At 40.7% G+C, this 20,072-nt stretch overlaps 1 protein-coding gene across 2 annotated transcripts in view; it reads right to left on the bottom strand.

Annotated features, from left to right (window-relative positions):
* Positions 1-20,072, bottom strand: part of pparab (peroxisome proliferator-activated receptor alpha b) — a 30,337-nt gene that overhangs the window by 8,228 nt on the left and 2,037 nt on the right. Inside the window, exons 2-4 of one of the 2 annotated variants that reach the window (XM_067500460.1) lie at positions 7,804-8,052; positions 5,557-5,720; positions 2,610-2,748 (exon numbers count right to left, since the gene is read on the bottom strand). In XM_067500460.1, the coding sequence (XP_067356561.1) occupies positions 2,610-2,748; positions 5,557-5,720; positions 7,804-8,011 (511 nt within the window). In that variant the 5' untranslated portion in view covers positions 8,012-8,052. Of the gene's footprint in view, positions 1-2,609; positions 2,749-5,018; positions 5,492-5,556; positions 5,721-7,803; positions 8,053-20,072 lie in introns of those variants that run through there. The other variant, XM_067500461.1, reaches the window with a different exon arrangement.

Raw genomic sequence — 20,072 nt, 5'->3', positions numbered from 1 at the left:
CCAATCCCATTTGAGTAATAAGATTAGAGATGAACTGTCTTTAACCCCTCCTCACCATTTTAAATTGGCAAACGTTGGTGAACACACATACCGCCATCTCTGAGAACCCAACGTCCAGCTGCACCAACCGATTGCATTATTTAGACTATAAAAGCATGAAAGCAAATCCGATTTTCCTGTTTTCCATCCACCCTCTGCAAAAACAAATCCAGACTTATTGTGCAGGACTGAGCACAAGGGCCCATTAGATTACTGCTCATTAAGTGGATGGATCATCTGAAGCTGGTAAAGCTCCACGGCGAGCACCTGGGCAGGAGCCAAGTCTAATTAAGAGGAGAGGAAGTGAGTGATGTTAAGCTGAGCATAAGTCCATTTCCTATGAGCCGGTGTGGGGGCCTGAGTCTGCTACTCAAGTGGTGAGGTAGGCCAAAAGTGGGAGTGTGACAGTCTGTCACTCAGTTGAGTCACCAGACAGCTAATTTATGGACCCCTCCAATAAACACTTCCTTAAATAATTATTTCCCTGTATGTGTTTTTTTCTTTTAAACGATGTGTAATAACATATCTGTTGTAATGCATCTTCACAGTGCATAAGGTCTTCTTTTTCTTCATATTCATATTTCCTGTTCGTAGTAGCAGTTGTAGTAGCGTCTGTTGCACTGAAAAGCAGGAGATGTTTTAATATAAACTTCTCCTGAACTTGCATCTCTTGAAACAGCAGCACTTCTTCTTATAGCACTTTGCTCTAATGTTTTTCTCCTTGGCTTAGACTTTTTCTTGCCTTGTGCCTCGCTTGTAAGTCAGGGCCCCTCCAGGGCCAATGGCACAGTGCCTGCACAACCATCGTCCTGCTCCCCACATCACATTTTTTCTACTCTGTATGCATTGTCAAAAACATCTGTACATGTAACTGCAGTAACTATAGTGCCTCTAGTGTGCATTGCCTTTTTATGCAAATATAACATGGAAAACACCTTTTTTTTTCCCCCCTCCCTCAAATGTCTGACTTTGTCTGAATGTTTGTTATAACACTGCTCAACTATTTTAGGAACATCTAGTATGATCAGATTTAATTAGAAAATCAATTTACAGTCAATACAAACAAAATCAGAAGTGCCGTGGACCTGTAGTAAGACCACTAGACCAGAAAATATTAGGTTGCACTTGCACCTCAGATCAACTCTTCCCCCTCTACACTTGCATTTAGGCCCGTGAAACCCAATACACACATGCCGTAAGAGGAAGTGCAGCTAACAGATGTAAGGCACTATCATCACTCAAACTAGGCTATGCCTTAAGAATGAACTGGGAGTGCCATAAACTCAATAACCCCAGGAGACAAAATAAAGAAACACAGCCCGGCCTTTACATCTACAAGTTTACTCCCACCACTGTGTAATAGCTGTGTGTGTTTGCTCAGTCTATATAAAAACCCATTGATTACATTGACCTTTTGGTTCCTTTTAGTAGAAATACACAGAGAAGTAAAAGCAAGTACCTGAACGCCCACACAGACACACATCATCTCCGAAGTCTGTTTTAGAGCCTTTTTTTAAACAGGACATTGACCTTGACCAGTGGGTAACATGCTATATTGTATGTTTACACAGCACACACACAGCTACAGCATTCAACAGAAATATCTGACTTCAATATTCCTGTATCCCAAATAAAGATAAGTACTACTGAAGATGCAGGCTTTAAAGAAAGACAATATTGTGTTTAGGGATCTCACAGATGTGATCAGATCCAAAGACAATTTTCAAATCCAATGCTCTTGAAACCCAAAAAGGCGTTGTTCTTATTATGAGACCGTAAGATTAAACAAGCAGCCATAAAACAAACACATGTCAGTATTGGTTCTCAGTATTAAGACCCTTATTTCGGTAGGGGGACACAACGCTATCAAAATAATTGGAATAAAAGTCATACTGTTACAAGAATAGTCACAATGCTTCATTAAAAGCATTAGGTGGACAGGACAGAAATAATGTAACATCTTGGATTATTTTTTTAGTCTAAAAAGTGCTTTTTTTGATTTTCCGATCCATCTGTACATTAGTGCGGGCTCTCCTGTGCCCTCCGTGTTTTTTTGCAGGTTGGAAATCACTCAGTCAGGTGAACACATAAACTAAGTCTTGTGATTTCTCTTCCTGTTCACATACGGTATATGCAGCAGTAAGGTCAAGTGGGTTCAGTGATTACAGCGCAATATGACTCTCCAGCAGTCTGCAGTACACAACTAACTAAGTGCTGAAATTCATGGGTTGCAGATCCAACTGGTCTATTTCTAAAAAAAGAAATACAAATTGTCGCAATGTTTTAACTGGTTAATTTGGAGAAGACACTGAGCTGCATAGTCACCTGGATTAGTTTGTAATTTGTGGCCTGTCCCAACATAAAAACCTACAACTTAACTGTTTGTTAATTTCTGCTAATTATGTGTGTGCATGCAACTTCAACCTTTCTTGGCAACACAGCTGTTTTACTCTGTTAAGTAGTGTGTTTTTATAAGCAGTGTGTGTGTGTGTGTGTCTGGGTGTGTGTCGGTTGCTGTTCCTGCTGAGCTTGAAGACCTGGCCAGACAAGCCATCCGCTGTAGGACTCACCGTTGTGGGACATGCCCACTGACAGGCACTTCTGGAAGCGGCAGTATTGGCACTTGTTGCGGTTCTTCTTTTGGATTTTGCAGCGACGTTCGCACTTGTCATACTCCAGCTTCAAGCGAATGGTTCGCCGGAAAAAACCCTGGAGGAAAAAGAAAGATGACAAATGCAAATGTGAGCACTAACACTAGCATTTGTAAAACACACAGTCTCATAAAAACAGAAGAGTAACAGATAAAAGTAGCCATCAGAAAAGCAGCAATTTTATTCCCATATGAATCGTGTGTTTCAGTGTTCACATAGTAGCTTCATAGTTTCTCCTTGTGTACACAGCTTTTTCAAAAAGAAGTAAGCTTGGGGAGCAATAGACACACCAATTGTCATGGTTGCAGCTAGTGGTGGATGAGGTAAACAAAATCTGTACTTAAGTACAAATAAACAAGCAAGTAAAAGTATAAGTACTTGCTGAAATTTCTACTTAAGTAATTAGGTACATGATTTCTATTTTACTAAAAAGTAAGAAAAGTACTTTGCTATTTTTTTTTTTTTATCTGTCCCTTTCTGTGGACCAGTGCTGCTTCAGGTTTGGACATTACCTAAATTATGGTAATGAACATAAATGAGGAGTCGAAGCTGTTGTTAATGCAAAGTAGTCAAAAGTAAATCTACGTAAGTAAAGTACAAGTACACGAAAAATGTACTTAAATACGGTAACAAAATACTTGTACTTCGTTACTGTCCACCACTATTAATAACATATAAAGCCATGCTAATGGCAGGTTTCTCCATAGCTGTCCCGCAGTGTGCACACAACACACACAAATAGTCATACAAGACAGTATTACACAAGCATTCAACCATCATGTGAGTATTATATAACACTGACTGTCTCTCACCCACTAACCCCCAGTGCGACACGTGCGCATGCACACATGTACACACATTAAATAGGATGGCACGATGCCAGGACAAAACTGGAGTTGAGGCCAAATGGGCTTTGCGCCAACACTGTGTGGGTCAGCGTATAAGCAGGTCAGCCTCCTCCAATTACTAATCCAGGGCGTGTGTATGTATATATGCTATATACTGTACATGTGATGTGCTGGTCCCCAGCTCGGATAAAATGGGTTGTGGCAGGAAGGGCATACGGCGTAAAAACACATGCCAAATCAACATGTGGACGGGGACAACGCCTCAGGTGGTAGAGTGGGTCGGAGGATCGAAACACGCTGTACCCCCAACAGCCGATCCCCATCCCCAGCCGTGCAGTGCTGGGCCCAAGGCCGGTAGAAATTCGGGAGGGTTGTGTCAGGAAATGCATCTGGCGCCAAACTGTGCCAAATCAACATGTGGACTAATGATCCGGTGTGGCGACCCTGAACTCACAGGATAAGCCGAAAGGACAAAAAAAAAAAAAAAAAAAAAGTTTTTCTGCCAATTATTCGACATTACACATAAAAATGTTACGGTTTTTCCTACATGCCTGGTAAATAACAAGTGGTTGGAAACAAATTCTAATTTAAACAGCTGATATGTTTCACTGTCAGCTCAAAGCAATTATCAGTACACAGTGATGAATAAAATCCTAAGAACTGCAAGGAACACAACGTACCTTAAACTGGGGAAACAGATGGCAAAATTTGAAATTTTAAAGGTTTTTTGATTGATAAGCTGAGGCTTCACCGACATTTTCTGGCACCCTACAGGTCACTTTTGATAGATGCACATTTAAAGGATAACTTCAGCCATTTTCTAAATTGATTTTTAAAATGGAATTTTCAACAATTCTCATAAAGATAGAGAAAAATTGTCTCTACTCGTGGAAAAGAGTAGAGACAATTTTTCTCTTTCTTTTTTCTCTGTTTTTTAAAAAAAACAAAAACAAATTTAAAACAAATCAGCCCAACACAGCTCTTCTGGGCTACAAGCGTCATCATTCTAAAGCACTTGGTTGAAAAATGTTTTAAAACATCATTACTGTTTTACAGAGGTCTGAAGTAGCCAATCATTAATAGTGGAGGTCTAAAGCACAGATGAAGAAGGCTGGACACGGACAGATTTATTTTGAGCATCAGTGTTTGCATGGGGGTTGTTGAAAATATGACTAATTTAGAAAACAACTAAATCATCCTTAAATGACCTCCCCCCCTAAACGTAGATGATAAGCTTAACAAATTCACCTTGACTTGGGTGATAACCTGTTGGTTTATACCAACGCAAGACATGGTTCAGTATTGCTACATGTATACACAATATATTCGCAACTGCTTGAATGTTGAGTGAGACATAATTATATTACAACAGCACACACTTGCATAAATATTGACATTGGAGGATTGGTTCACTAAAATTTAACAGCATGTTTACATGATGGACTGATTTTACACATCACTTGCTGGCATTCATACTCACTGATATCTCGGTGCATTTAAATCAACTGAGTGCATTTACGGCACGGAGGGGGCTGAGGGGTTTCCTGGTTCAGTCGCTACATCTTCAGCAAAAGAGTGAGAATGCTGACACACCAACATAGGTTGGTTACGCTATCTTTGTCCTCTGGTGCCTCTTAGAAAACGGCCTTGGGTTGTTCTTCAACATGACTGGTAAACAATTAACTGAAAGATTAGTGAGAGACCACTTGTGAAGGACGAGTCTGGTTATTCTGATGTTTATTGGATGTTTATCAGTGGTCACAAGACACACTCCCTTTTGGATTTCTGGCCCGGTCCTTCTTGTGTTATGTGTTATGCTATTTTCTTTAAATTGGTTAATGTTTATTCAGTCAGCCCTCACAATAATGTCCTTCAACAACTGTCGGTCCAACTGCGTATTCATAAATCCTTGCATTGGCCTCGGAATCTCCACCTTCTAACATCGCATTTATTAAAATAAAACTTAAACATAGAACCTCTTGCTCGACTATATTTAACATGTTTAACCTTTGTCTCACCTTGCAGCCCTCGCAGGCATGGACTCCGTAGTGGTAGCCCGAGGCGCGGTCAGCACACACTCGACACTCCAGACTGAGCGATGAGGAGGAAGACGAGAAGTCTTCCTGACTCGATACCACCCCATATACAACCGACGACGGGCTGGATGCTGGCGTCAGAGCATCTACAAAGCACAAGCGTGTGTTTGGTTAAGCATGTTGACAGCCAATCTGAGGCCATTTTCTACAGTTATGCACAGATAAACATAAAGGGTCTTTAACCTCAAAAGTTGTGGAAAGGATCATGTGCTTGCTCAGACTTTGCCAACTAGTTCAGTGCACATCCAATAAGATGAGATCATGGCTCTGATTGGCCTAGACTGTGTATGATCATATTTGAAAAGCATTCATTCAGGGAGATTACCAATATCTGTAATAAAGTTGATATCTCTAATTTCCATTATACCTGCAATCCTAATCTTATGCAGGATTCTGTATTTAGAGAACATGCCCGATCGCGTGAGAACAGCCTTTGTTTGTTGTGCTAAAGTTGCTCTCTACAAAACCATGATGTAAGAACATTACATCATAAATATGATGCTCGTGTATGTTGTGGGAATTTTCATCAACCCAACAAACAGCATAGTTCTCAAGTGCAAAACAATCAAGCCTTTGAGAAGACTGGCTAAAAGTGTTTATAATGTCTAATGTGACCATTCAAACACAAACTAATTAACTAATAAACTAATTTCCATTTCTGGGGGAGATAGAATCTGTGGACAACAGAAACGGACACCGTCTTCACAATCAGTAAAAAACAAAAAAAACACAGGGTCCATATTTTGAATAACTGAAGTCAAATGCAGAGTAGCAAGCATAACTGCCCTTTTGAACATTTCTCATCTCCCTGCGGCAGAGAGCTAATGGAATTCAAGAACAGTTTGACCTCTTTGCTCAACAAAAACAGCCTGTTCCATCACAGTGCCATTTCTTTCCCCAGCAAAATGAGAATGCTGTCTGGGGTGTGTTGACTGTCACAAGCATAGCACCATGGAGTAGTATTACTGATCTTCCTTATGGAAGAATGGCCATGTGGTTTACCATGGGCTGCCAACAGTTTTCTATTTCCACCTTTTAAAGGGATCAGGGTTTGTGAGAATGTGCTTGGTACACAGACAGCACGGAAGAAATGACACAAAACAGTGGCACTAAGTCAAGCCACATGAGTCGGTCAAGAGGTGCCAGACGAGGGATAAGCGGCATTTGGCAGTAGAGCTGGAGCTGTGTTTTGTTGTGGAAAGTTTTCCTTATGTTGGAGAACTGATAGTTGAACGGATTATTGACAGATGAAAAATCATGCACTGCTGATGAAGTTTAGGTTCAGTAATAAATGCACACTCCAGCTGCTGAGCATTTAATCCATAAATGCCTGTGCCCCCGTGACCTACCTATAATCCCAAACACTTCTTCCTCCTATTTCGAGCCAAAAGTAGTACCTCCATCTCTTTTTATCATCATATATAACAAAGGCTTTCAAAAATCAATAGATCAGAACAATGTTCATTTCACATATTTCCACATGATGTAGCTGTATGGTCTATAATTCTGACTCTCATTGCTAGTATCTCCTTTCTGTCCTGTTTTTGCACTTAAACCCTCTGTGTTCCATTATATGTTTATTTTAAGACACTATTCATTGCTTCTTCACTTGATGTGTGATTTGGTAGTAGCATAAATTTACCACATGACGATTCAAAAGGGAAACATAGCAGCAAAGTGGATGTTTTCTGAGAGGTGTTGCATGGTGGCTGAAGAATATGTGAATTCCTTATGTATATGTGTGTGTGTGTGTGTGTTTGTGTGTGTGTGGGGGGGGGCATGGAAGTGAAAACAGGTAAATCCAGAACATAAAAGGTAAATAAGGCTTGCAAGAAAGGAGAAAGATGACAGAAAATGGCAAACTGATCAAGAGACACTGGCATGAATAAATGGTTCAGTCAGATAAATTGAGTAAAATAGACCCTTTTCAGATGGCTGTAGCAAAGTCTTGTGTAGGTCAAGGCAAGAAATTAAAGTGCATGCACATTCAGTTTGAGCAAAGTAGGAATTAAGGGGCTAAAATTACCCCTTTTCTGACAATAACTGCAGCAACGTTGCAAGGAGAGTACAGTGAACTGCTGGCGACAAGCAAATTCGATATTATTATCTCACCATGTTATTAATGGCCTAAAGGGACATTTCAATTCAATCCCTATAAGGCCTTTTTACCTAGTACAGTGGAACCTTCGGAGCCGTTGCTGGAACACTGATATTCGGGGACATCAAAGGAGCTGAGGCCATCATTGTCAATGGACTGGGAGATGTTGCGGAGCTCCTCCATGCCACCGATGAAGTTGTCATCGGCGCAAAGGGGGCTGCCCAGCACCGAGTCCTCCAGCGGAGATGGGGGATGACGGTGGCTCTCCATGTCGACCATTGCGGTGGAGGAGCGGGCTGCTGGCACTTTCACTCATCAGACTGGAGACACAGGAAAGGGGGAGGATGGACAGCAATAAGACAGAGGACAAAAAGGTCAGATGGAATTTCAAGCAGCCAGACAGAGGAAAACAAGATAATAACTCATTTGAAGGTCACCTATGTTTTTATTTTTAGTGTCTCCATCAATGGTAGCAGCTCTGTGAGGCAGTGTTCAGATACAGCAGTACAGTGTGCTGAACAGTAACGGCAAGTTGGGATTTCAAACAAAAGCACAAATGTCAACCTTATGATGACACTAGAGGAAAAGTAAAAGGATCTACACAGTAATTAATTAATTTATCAACTGGGAAAATGAGCATTTGTACAATTGTTTTATGGGTCCACTGAGTAAATTAACTGTAGATACATTCAATTAGTTCAAATCCTTCTAGTGGCGGTGAGGAAATATTTCAGTGATAGACAGACTGATCAAATATACATATCCATGCATTTAGACACATGGTGCACACAATAATATTGCATTATCTTTCAGAGCACATAATTATAAACAGCAATGGCTAATGCATTTAGGATTGATCGGTAGTGATGATGCAGTATGTGGTTGTTCACACGAACAGGTGACATACAGTGCTATAGTGGGTCAGAGGGCAAGAGGACACAAAGGACCAAGAGTATGTTATGACACAACACAAGCCCCTCCAGTCCTACGAGCTGAGCTCACCAAATGCAGTAACCATATCCTCACAAACCTCATAAGGCTACAAAAAGAACAAGGCAGAGAACAGAGAGCGCGTAAGGTACAGAGACATGTAAAATAATGAATGTAGGTCAATGGGCTGGCTTGGGCTGAGGGGGTTGATAGGATGGTTGGGTCTGAGTGTGGCTAGAAGAGACGTGACAGACCGGCTTCAACTATAGACATGTGAGACTTTGCTGAATTGCACAGTGGGAATTGGGAGGTGCAATGAAATAAACCCATGAAACACATGGGCTTGCCTCATTGGCTTAACTTAAGACTCACAAACCAAACAGACCTTACACTGCATATTAAAACTTCATACATCCGCATGTAAACTGGGTCAATCTTCAATAAACCCTTTTATCAGGCCCCATTAAGAACACCAAAGGAGGGGGGGCAATCGGGGTGAGAGTGGTCATATGACAATAGGACAGCCACTGTTGGCTGTCAGTCATTCCCACCTTTCTACACGACTGCATTCACTTAGACCTTTGCTTTCCCTGTACTATGTAAAATAAGTGTAGGCTATTTTAAACCACACACTGACCACATGGTCAGAACAGTTCTAGCCTTAGTCCCCGACTTAGTCTATTTACAGGCTGGTATGACAATAATCATTGATATTCCACTGAAACAGCTAGGGAAAGTACACTACAGCTCATGTGCATGTACTTTCACCAAGAGTGCAAAGGGCAAATACTGTAAAATTAGGTATCTCTGATTGCAACTCATAAGTGGTATGTGAGTGTTGATAATACACTTACCTGTCTTTTACTTGATTAATATTCCTTGAAATAAAAAGCAAAGGGGGAACAGGTGCAGCATGAGCAAGAACCGGTAAAACACCAACAACAAGAACAACAACAATACGCGGCTCAAAGTCCAGCCGAGTGGGATGCTACAGTTGATTGTGCGTATAGATAAGCAGTGAGCTAATCACATAAGTACACACCGCTGTAAGTTTATGTCACTCTTGTTTGTTGCCCAATTCAGACCCAACTTAAATGCACAAAGCAATCACCATCTGCACTTCTGTACTGAAACATGTATAAGTAGAATAAGGCTCATGGAAACTTAATGTGCATGTTCTAACACATGGGACTATTAAATGCTTTGTATCCATTTAAGACCTCAGTAATGTAACAGGGTCTTTATCTCAAGGTTTACAGGTGTAATATGCTGTCAAAAGGCAAGAGAAAAACATATGCATGTGATATAATACGTCATAATACTGTAAAGACCCTGGAGATTCCCACCTGTTAAAAGCGTTACTTCACGTATTAAGTAGCCCAGCATGTGAACAGGCGCTGAGCTACTCACTCTACAATGCACTTGTGATTCTGTATGGAGACGGTGTTCTGATCTCTGCTAGGATAAAGCAAGGCTCTTTAGCATTCAGCTGCTAGCTCCCAACCCTCAGGTCTTTCCTTAGAGGACACTCATAAACTCACTTCACCAGGCACTGTCTCATTAGGATACTACTTCCTGAGGAGAACTACAGAAGCTTCTTGGCTACAGCTCGACCAACACATATGCTGTCTATTAATTATATGTTAGTTACACTTGCAAATAAATGTATATGGAACTTTATTCCCCTCGGGTCAGTAAAAACGACATATGTTTCTAGACACTACTGTCTATTTAAATAACATACATGACGCTAGTCCATTCCTGAACTCATGACCAGCAGCTATGAAGTAATAGACCAGGCGAACCTTGTGTTGGCACCAACATAAAACTTGAGAATGTAAACACGCCAAGCTGCTTAGCTGCAAACTGTAGAGTTCCACTGGATTAAGACAGGGAATGACAGACAGAAAAAGAGAAAGGGTGGAGAGGGACATCAGTTGAGCTACACTGCAGAGTCCTCATCAGCAAAGTGTGAGATAGAGTGAGCCAAAGACGCAGGGAAAGAAAGAAACAGCAGCCCCTGCTTTAAAGGCAAGTCTTTGTCCCGTAGGTCAAGACCTCTCTTGAGCTCACTCAACCGAGTCTGCTGAGGGCTCTGCACACTGAGCGGAAGATGAGCAAGGTCATACATGTTTGTGTGTGCTTTAGAGTTGGGCTTAGTCTAAAGATGGAGTACTGGGGGAGGGGAGGGGGTGGTACAATGACAAAAGACCTCTAGTCAAGAACCACCACGGATCACCATGACGATGCCATGGCAATGTCGACACACAGATCAGGTTTTACAATCAGCAGCGCCGGGCAGCAGGCATGTGAAAACAGCTACAGAGTAGAATAACTCTCACTTCACTCAGTGGAGCTTTGTTGCAAAGTAGGTTAAATGTGTATTAGCAAGTATGCATACCATAGATCACAAGGACAGACGTGCGAGTGGAGCATACATAATGCATACAGTCCAGTGGATTTCTACACAGGGTGGCCTCCCAGCCCCCCATGTTACACACATCAACTGCAGCCAAGGCCCACATTAAACAGACACACAAAGAAGCAGCTAGAAAGAGGCTGGGCCAGATAAACATGCTCTGAACATGACACAGGCTTGTAGACAGATCTCTCCAACAGGGAAGAGCACAGAACTGGATGAAGTTCAACTAAACAGGTGTCTGAGGTCTTCTACACTGCTATCAATGTAAAGTGACAGACTCAGTAATGATATCGATCAACAAAAAGTAAGAGACTTAAAAGGGGATCATCATATGTAATCCTGCGACATATATTCATATAGCCAGATTATAGGCATCTGGCCACAGCTGACTGCTGAGAGGGTTTAAATATCTCAGCCTCTATGACACAACCATTGACTCTGCGGCTTTAAATAAGGCTTTATGCTGTCCACAACAAGGGTCAGCAAAGAGTTTGATCACAACACACACACGCAAAGAAGGAGGAAGACCAACACATGAGGTGTGTAAAGAAAAAAGAAAAACTGGAAATACTGTATTTCCAAGTAGAGAACATACATGGCTGAAGAAACACATGCTGATGGAGCTGCTGTGTCGGAACAAAACCCATATTACTACCATCTACCATCTATATACTACGGTTGGTAAACATAATAAACAGAATATGAACACATGATAATAACAACTTACATAAACAAAACTCTCCCACTCTACCATCCTCATCCACAAAGTCTTCGTGCACATGTGATCCCTGACAACGAGACATCCAGCTCTTTCCAAGATTTTGCGTGATCATTTAATGTGTGTGTTTGTGTGTGGTGGAGAGAGAGAGAGGGACCAGATCAGGGGTTAATGTTTAATCCACTGATCCTGTGGCCTGAGTGCTGACAGGCCTGTAAGACATAGGGTCTCAGGGGCATAACACTGGTCTCGGAGCATGAATATGGGCTGATGGGGCTGTCCCGCCTGCTCTGGCTGTCCATTTGTTTGAGGAGCGAACTCTATGAGCTCAGCCATGCCCGCAGTGTAAACACTTAAGTGAACCCTTATCACTCAGGACTGATACCTTGGCCGGCACCCTTTTATCGTTATGGAGATTGACCAAAGTACAGGCCAGGGAAGTGATTGACATTGGACTTTAGTAATAGTCTGTGACAGATGAGCCACATGATAGCCAGCAGTTCAATCATCCTGTTATCAGGTAATGTACCTTGTCATGTCAGGGTCAGTGACAGTTAAATGAACAGCACATGGTCAATTTTGGGTGCTATATTTAGAGTTGAAGATCCAAATCAGTGACTCTGCAAATGTTCGCTTATTAACTATTAGTTGCATACATTGTATATTTTTTAAATAAGATTTGTTTTTTTCTGTGATTGCTTCTCACCTTTCCAGAACCTGATTTATTTCCACTGATTTTTATGCAATATGCACACTCTTGTTTAAAATAAACAAATACATTTAAAAAAAACTTATGAATTTGCAAAACCGATAGCTGTGATGTAAAGTACACTAATGATTAGAGGTTCGAAGTTCATTCTTGTCCTTGGAAACAACAACAACAACAAAAAAGCACTCAGCTGTGCTAAAGTTTTCAATGTACTGTACTTTCATCAGCATGACCAATAAAAATGTTCACTGTCTGTTTATTTCATCGTTTCAGAAAACTGTAAGAACTTCTTATCTATGATAGATTCAATTTAGTATATTCACATATTATTTGCAGTAAATATGCCAAATATATGTGTCTGGTCCCTTTAATGTTGTATAATATGTTAAGATATTTTATCGCATATTATCTTATATGAATTAACATAACATTGGCAAGTTAAAGAACATGATCAGGAAGTCGTGAACAGGTACACCCTTTTCTTTTGTCTCAGGACTATGTTTTATGATAGACGAAAACTTTATTAATCATAGGGGGAAGGGAAGTTCCAGTGTTTAACTGGCCATTACACAAAACACCTATTCACACAAAACGCACAATGAGGTAGTCAGACAATTTTGCTGCTTAGAGGTTAAGGTTAAACAATGCTAGAGTTTATTAAATAAAGCTAGAATGAAGGATATGGCACTGAGTGTTCAGGCAAGTCGGATGTGCAATTCAAAGAAATGTACAGTGAGATTTGAGACTGTGCCTGGAATGTGCTCACATATAGTGCATGTATATACATAAACACTGTATGTGCTGTATGTATATGCCCCTACCAGGATCATATGGTGCATGTACATACATACATTTGGTGGAGGGTCAGCCCATTCAGAATGGAACAAATTAGTCCATAACAAAAAAAAAATAAAAATGCAGCATGATCTTCTTTAGAAACTGAATGGAAAAACAGCAGTTGCCACTTTAGTCAGAATAGACTATGTGCAGGAAACACACATATAGATTAACCACCCGACTTCCCCTTAAGTTCTAATAAAAATAAGTCTTAAATAAAGTTACTTGAGCACTGTCAATTAAACCACTGAGTTACAGATAAGGCTACTTATCTCTGAATGGCTCATGATTTTCCAAATAGCGGGGTTCTCTAGTCCACTCGTAAAGGAAATGTGCATGTTTCTCAATCATTCTAGTTCTACTTGGACAGGACTTGTGATTTTTATGAAGTGTTACTCAAGAGGAGCTGAAGCTTTGGATGCTGGCCCACTCAACACCCACTTTCAGCATTGAATTGGGAAATAAAGCAGTGAGTTATATAAAGCCCAGTGGAAACTAACGTTGGACACAGCGTTTTTGGTGTCAAAATAACAATTAGGTTGTTCACCCACGCTTATAAAAGCCCATCCAATCCCACAACAAAACACGACAGGAGGTGCAACGTGTAACTGTTTCACATTACCTCAAAAAGGTCTATAGTGACATGACCCCCTTACACTGGCACGGGAAAAGTGTGCTTGTCTGTTGTGGAGTCAAAACAGCCATGAGACAATTTATCCATTTAGACTCATGGATTATGGAGAGCTGGCAGCATGCCAGACTGACTACCTGTTTTCATGTCCTCCAAAACAAACTAGGTGTGATCTGGCTCATATTTGAATGAGTTTAAGGTTATTGGCTTACACATTACTATACTGAGTTTGTTCAACTTCACCAGCTTCCATCCATGTTTTGTTTCGCATAAAATTGCAAAGGGACACATTGAGCTTTTACAACATAAGTCTTTGATAAATATTAAGTTTGCAATAAATTTGTAGACACTGAAAGACGGTATGCTCACATGTGGAAGAACCGTTATTAATCATTAAGGTATTATATTCATATTTCTGTGGAGAACCAATATAGTACCAATATTTTAATGCACTATTCATTAATGCATTAATGAACTATTCCTCACATAGAAATATCACAAATGGACATTATCTAGGGCACTTAAAACCATAAAGAACCCTTCTTGTTTCTAGACGGTAAAAGTCCGATTTTTGCAAAAAGCTTTTGAATCTCCTGCTTCCTGACTTATTACATGTTAATTAAATGATGTGGAGCACATTAAAAAAATGGATATGAAAATTGGTACTTTTGGATAAATATTAGATCAACATGTGGTTATTTATTTGACACGTAACTGATGTATTTTGCATAGTGAGATGCGCAGAAAGGAGTTACAGTTACCTCTATTACTATGCTATAACTATTCTACCATTTGTTGTATAGCACAGACAAGCTGTAGCACAGCTACAAGGCTTATGTCACACAATGTCTAAAGGGGTGGTGCAGTAGATTTTACTTAGGTACCACTGTGCCATGGTCAATCTGTAACTCTCCACAAGGCACAGGTCAGTACTGCGAGCAGTGATATGTCAGTGGGGAGAAGATGATTTCAACACTCAATATCTGATTAGAACCAGGAACAGCCCTGGATCCGGTGGCAGCTACCTCAACCTCCTGAGCGACACTCGCCCCTATAAGCTTATACCAGGAAGACATTGGGTGCACTAGATGAATATATGGCAAACTGATGCAAATGCAAAGAATTCAGTAGTTTTACCACAACTACTGTCACACATGCCAACAATGCAAACTGTCTATGTAGCAACTGTGGTGTGGAAGAGCACGTAACAATAAAAGCCATCATCCATAACAAAGGTAAAGTCTACATTAATGTTCCAACTTCACCTCAGTTTTAAATGATAGGTGGAGCAATAAAAACAAATATAAATATAAATACATAAAGCATCATTATAACAATCAGACGAAGGATATGACACAGCTGCTGTGTAACCGTGACCTGCTGTACAGCCTCAAACAGCTACCTGAGTGAGCTAGATATATTTAGAGCTGAACCAAAGGCAGTGTTTCCAGCTGCTAATATTGTCAACAGCCAAACCTTAAGCAACACCTCCATTCTGTGCCAAATGTTGGCCCCTGGCTGCCACTTTGTACTTATTTCCAAATCAGAGACAGGGATCGAGAAGGCCACCATTACAAAACCTCTCTGCAGTACATTTAAACTGTAAATTTCAGAGTGGGGAAAGTGCTGCAATGTTTTCCAGCTGTGTTTATCACTTGACAGATGTGGGGTTGGGGTAACAAGACAGCAAGCAGTGCTTGCACATGGTCTGGACAAGAAACACCAGAAAGTGCCTTTATGAGTGAACTGTATGACCTGTACAAGTCACATGACCCTAAACTTTTTTTATTTGCTGGGTTTATTGAGTTTCTTTCATTTTACATAGACTGCAATACTGGAAGACTACAATATTAGGCATTTTTGGTAAATATGCAATGAAAGACATGTGGATATGGCTTTGCCTCTATAATAAGGTGCATATGCAGTGCTTTTTGTAGTAAAAGATGTCAAATTCTAGTGCTCAGGTATTTCTATATTTGTACAGAAGCAATGCAAGTACAGTGTTCTACACATAATCTATTTAGGAAGTCCTTGGGTGCACATTCCCACTACAAAAAAATAAAGTAAAATAAATAAATATAATAATAATAATAATAGCGATTCTGTCCTTTGTGGCTATGCCTAAATATAATAACTTCTTCTATTAGCCCAAGGGACACAAGGGCAGCAGACAAAGTCCTCAGTATGAACTTGCCTGACCACCTGAGTGCAGTGCTACCAACACATGTGAAGCATTTTCAATGATGTGCCTTGATTTAGGATGACAGAACGTGCTGTACATCAAGCCTCACTGTGGGAAAACACTTCTAGTTGTTGTTGTGGTAACTTGTGATCAGTGACGATGTTTATGAAGCAAAAATGCCAAATTTTAGCTCCACCTTTATACAGTCCTCCCTAAAACTATTACAATGGCAATGCTTTTGCTGTACACAGAAGACATGAGTCTAAGGTAAAAAGCAGCTTTTGTGTCAGACCACCCACGTTTTATTCTTTCTCCTATAGTATTGATTTTTCAGTCCAACAGTACATTTATTTAAATGACTACTATTGGATTTAGCTCTGGGGTTTATATATGAGGACTGTTTTTGTTGCTAAGAAAAGATAAATCAACATGAAAAGCAGTGAGGTGTCTAGAGGAGAAAAGCAAGCCATTTTGAATCTGAGAAAAGCAGGGGAAACAAGCTGAGGTTTCACACTAAAACTGGTGCATGGCCAATTTGTCATGTCTTGAAAACGAAAGAAACCGCTGATGCACTAAATAACATACACAGAGCAGGTTGGCCAAGGAACAACAATGAGAACAGAAACATTGTGAGAGCCGTGAAACAGAAAACAATAAAAAAAAAAAAAAAAACTATAAGTAGAATCACAACACAACCACCTCCACAGAGCAGGAGTGAAGGTATTACAGTTCACCATTTGAAGGAAACATCATGAACAGAACTCAGTGGTAAGAATCAGGAAGCTGGGTTGGAATTTGCAAAAATGAACAATGATGATCCACAGAAGATTTGGAAGAATGTTTTGTGGACTGACAAGACCAAGACCAAACTGATGGAAAGACCAAAGCATGGAGGAATAAAGATCTGCTCATGAACCAAACCAATGCAAGAGCCTCTGTGAAGCACAGTTGAAATACTGTCATGCCTGCTTCTGGAACAGGTTCACGGGACTTTATTAATAATTTAACTCATCATGGCAGCAAAGGGAATTCAAAGGTGTACACAAACATTTTCTCAGCAAGTTTAGAGACATGCATCAAAAGCAATTGAGAGGAGCTTAATCATGCAGCATAACAATGGTCCAAAACATGCTGCCAACTCAGTATTGCCCTCTGATCAAGCACTGATCAGGCCTCCTAAACCAAACAGCAACAGAAGTAGGCTGCAGTGGAAGCCCAGAAAACCATATCCAAAGAAGAACCCAACATTTTGGTGATGTCAGTAAGTCACATGCTTGATGCAGTTACTGCAAACAAGGGATCTGCAACCAAATATTAGGTTTTAATTACCTCAATTGACTTCAAACATTCCAATTCTTTTGGAAGAGAAGTAAATTTGGTAAATTGAATGTCATTTCCATAATCGGTAAGACTTTAAATTTGTTAATGCAGCCTTTAAGTTTCTGTCATGCCATGTTCAACAGTGGCCAAAACAAGCTTTGAGGAATGCTTAAAAACTGTCCAACTGAAATTCTTTATTCGGGAGGTCCTGTATTCCTGAGAAACAATCGAGTGGAGCATGCCAGAGTGCAGAAATCACAGAAACTGAGAAGAGAATAAGACCAAACTCCAGGCATTCCTTTCTGTTCTGACAGCTGTGTGTATCTAATTTAAGTTTAAAACATGACGCCGGAGTCCCGAGTTCCCCTTTTCTGGCTGCCAAACCAGCCTGCATGTTTGTGGGGAGGCATGCAGCACATGGGCCTGGTCACAGAACACCACTAATTTGCTACTGTAGTAAGATCAGTGAATATAAGACCAAATGTTTTCCTTTACGTTCTACTTGCAGTTATTAAAATAGTGGCTGCAATCAGAAAAATCATTTTGTAGTCTAAGAGCCTATTTATTAATTTCATATTTACTGTATACACGCATTCTTCAGGTCATAAAATATTCCCAATTTTTATTTAAATAACTAAAACTGTACAGTTATTCTAAAGTCGCTTTGTTATATTAAAAAATTTTGCTTCTCAATATGTTTCAAGAGGTGAGAGAGCCTGTTCAACTCACTCCAGCAGAAATAGCAACGTTAATCCCAAACAATCGTTGCCCTACCTCGACCTTTGGCATCTGTCATGCCAATAAAGACGGCCAGTTTCCATACTAGTGTCAAAGACAGTAGAGGTGAAAGACAGTGGGCTTTGCCCGTAAGAGAATTAGATGGGAGAGCAGGACAAAACCAGGGATGTGTCATTGATGAGGATTGCTCAGGATCAGGCCTCAGGATCAGACACCTCAGGTGCACACACTGACGAGAAAGAGCTTATTTTTACAATGATTTGGCCGTGAAAACAGGCAGTGAAAAAAAAATGTGACAAAGTAGTGAGAAGTGGGAAAAATATTTCTTGAGGAGATGAGTTAAGCCCCCTCCTGTTCACCATACATATTCTGCATACTTCACAGATCAGTAGTACAGACAATCTCCTGTGCAGAGCTGCTTACGGTTAAGTCTGGCTAGAGGGTCCCAATCCTATTCAACCCAGGAGAACTATAGCCTAAGAAAGGCTCAAAGACGTAAGGACCCAACCAAGATGAAGGTCAAACTTGGCTGAGAAAAACAAACAGACCACACCAGCAGTAACTACTGTAACTGACAGAGCAGCTATTGTTATGCTAAGACGACGTTTGACTTGAAAAATAGCTCCACGTCCAACAATCTGCACTTGTGTGGGTGTGTTACCTCCCAAACTGGTGAAATGTTGAAACCTGATCCTGGAAGCTCATTGCCAAGAGCACATCAATGACTTTGAAGGCTCGTCAGATGCCAGAATGCTGGTAACCTGTTCCTAATGCAAGTAGTGATGTATCAACTTTGGAAAATCAGTGGCAATTTTTCATTTTTTTATTTTTACCCTCCATCTCACTGACTGTGAAATAAACATTGAGCTTCTCTACAGTGAATTAGAACGTAGCGTTTTATGAAGGTTTTTGGCAGTCTGAATGCAGCCTCAGTTAAATCCTTGCTGTCTGAAACTCCACTCTCTACATCTTTGGGATGTCCGAATTTTTTGATGAGGAGTGCAGCACAGTGAATTCCTTTGAAGTGAGGTCGACTAAAGCGAACCCAATTATTCCCATTTCTTAAACGTCTGTCAAATTAGGCCCCCGAGCTTGTCAGCCACCTTTAGGACAGTCTCGAAAGGCCAGAAAAAAAAAACAACTTGATTCTAAATGCAGCTGGAAGTTAAATGGTACAGAAAGGTTTGCTTTACCCATCCTCCAGCCCACCATCCTTAACAATAAACCCACCACCTGTAGAGAGAGTAAAACAAATACCTGTCATGCAGACACAACCATCCGGAATGACGACAAAACAAGCACCAAGACCCCGACTTGTCTTACACATGCTCAGTAAACTCTGCACAGTGCTAACATTTTTACCGCTGCTCTTCCACCTTTGGCGATGCAGAAACTTGAAAAACAGGTCAGTGGTGCAACACATACTTATAATACATAACTTTTCTGGGCCCACAACCGATAAACTCACAACTTTCAAGCTGAGAGGAGAACCTGAAAGTCCTGTTTGGAGAACAGAGAGTAGAAAGCTCTGCCTCTCACACTCTGCAGGCCGTCAATGCAGCCAGACAGCAGAGGATTACAGGTCTCAGGTTCCTGGAGACAAAACTGCGAGCATGCTACAGCACAACTGGACAGACACCAGCTACAAGAAAAACAACAGCGGTGTAATATTTGTCGTGCATAACTAAACACGGTCCTTCTTATTCGTTTGAATGGAGAAAATTCATCTAAGCAGCATGGACGTGCACCACTACTCACATTAGGACTGACACGGCCATAGACGGTTGCCACCGAGCCAACTCTCCAAAGTTGTACAATCCTGACTGTCAGTATTAGAAATCACCGTGGTGTGT

This window comes from Channa argus, chromosome 4 (assembly GCF_033026475.1).
Source record: "Channa argus isolate prfri chromosome 4, Channa argus male v1.0, whole genome shotgun sequence".
Classification (NCBI taxonomy): Eukaryota; Metazoa; Chordata; class Actinopteri; order Anabantiformes; family Channidae; genus Channa; species Channa argus.
This window is presented reverse-complemented; position numbering and strand designations above follow the sequence as displayed.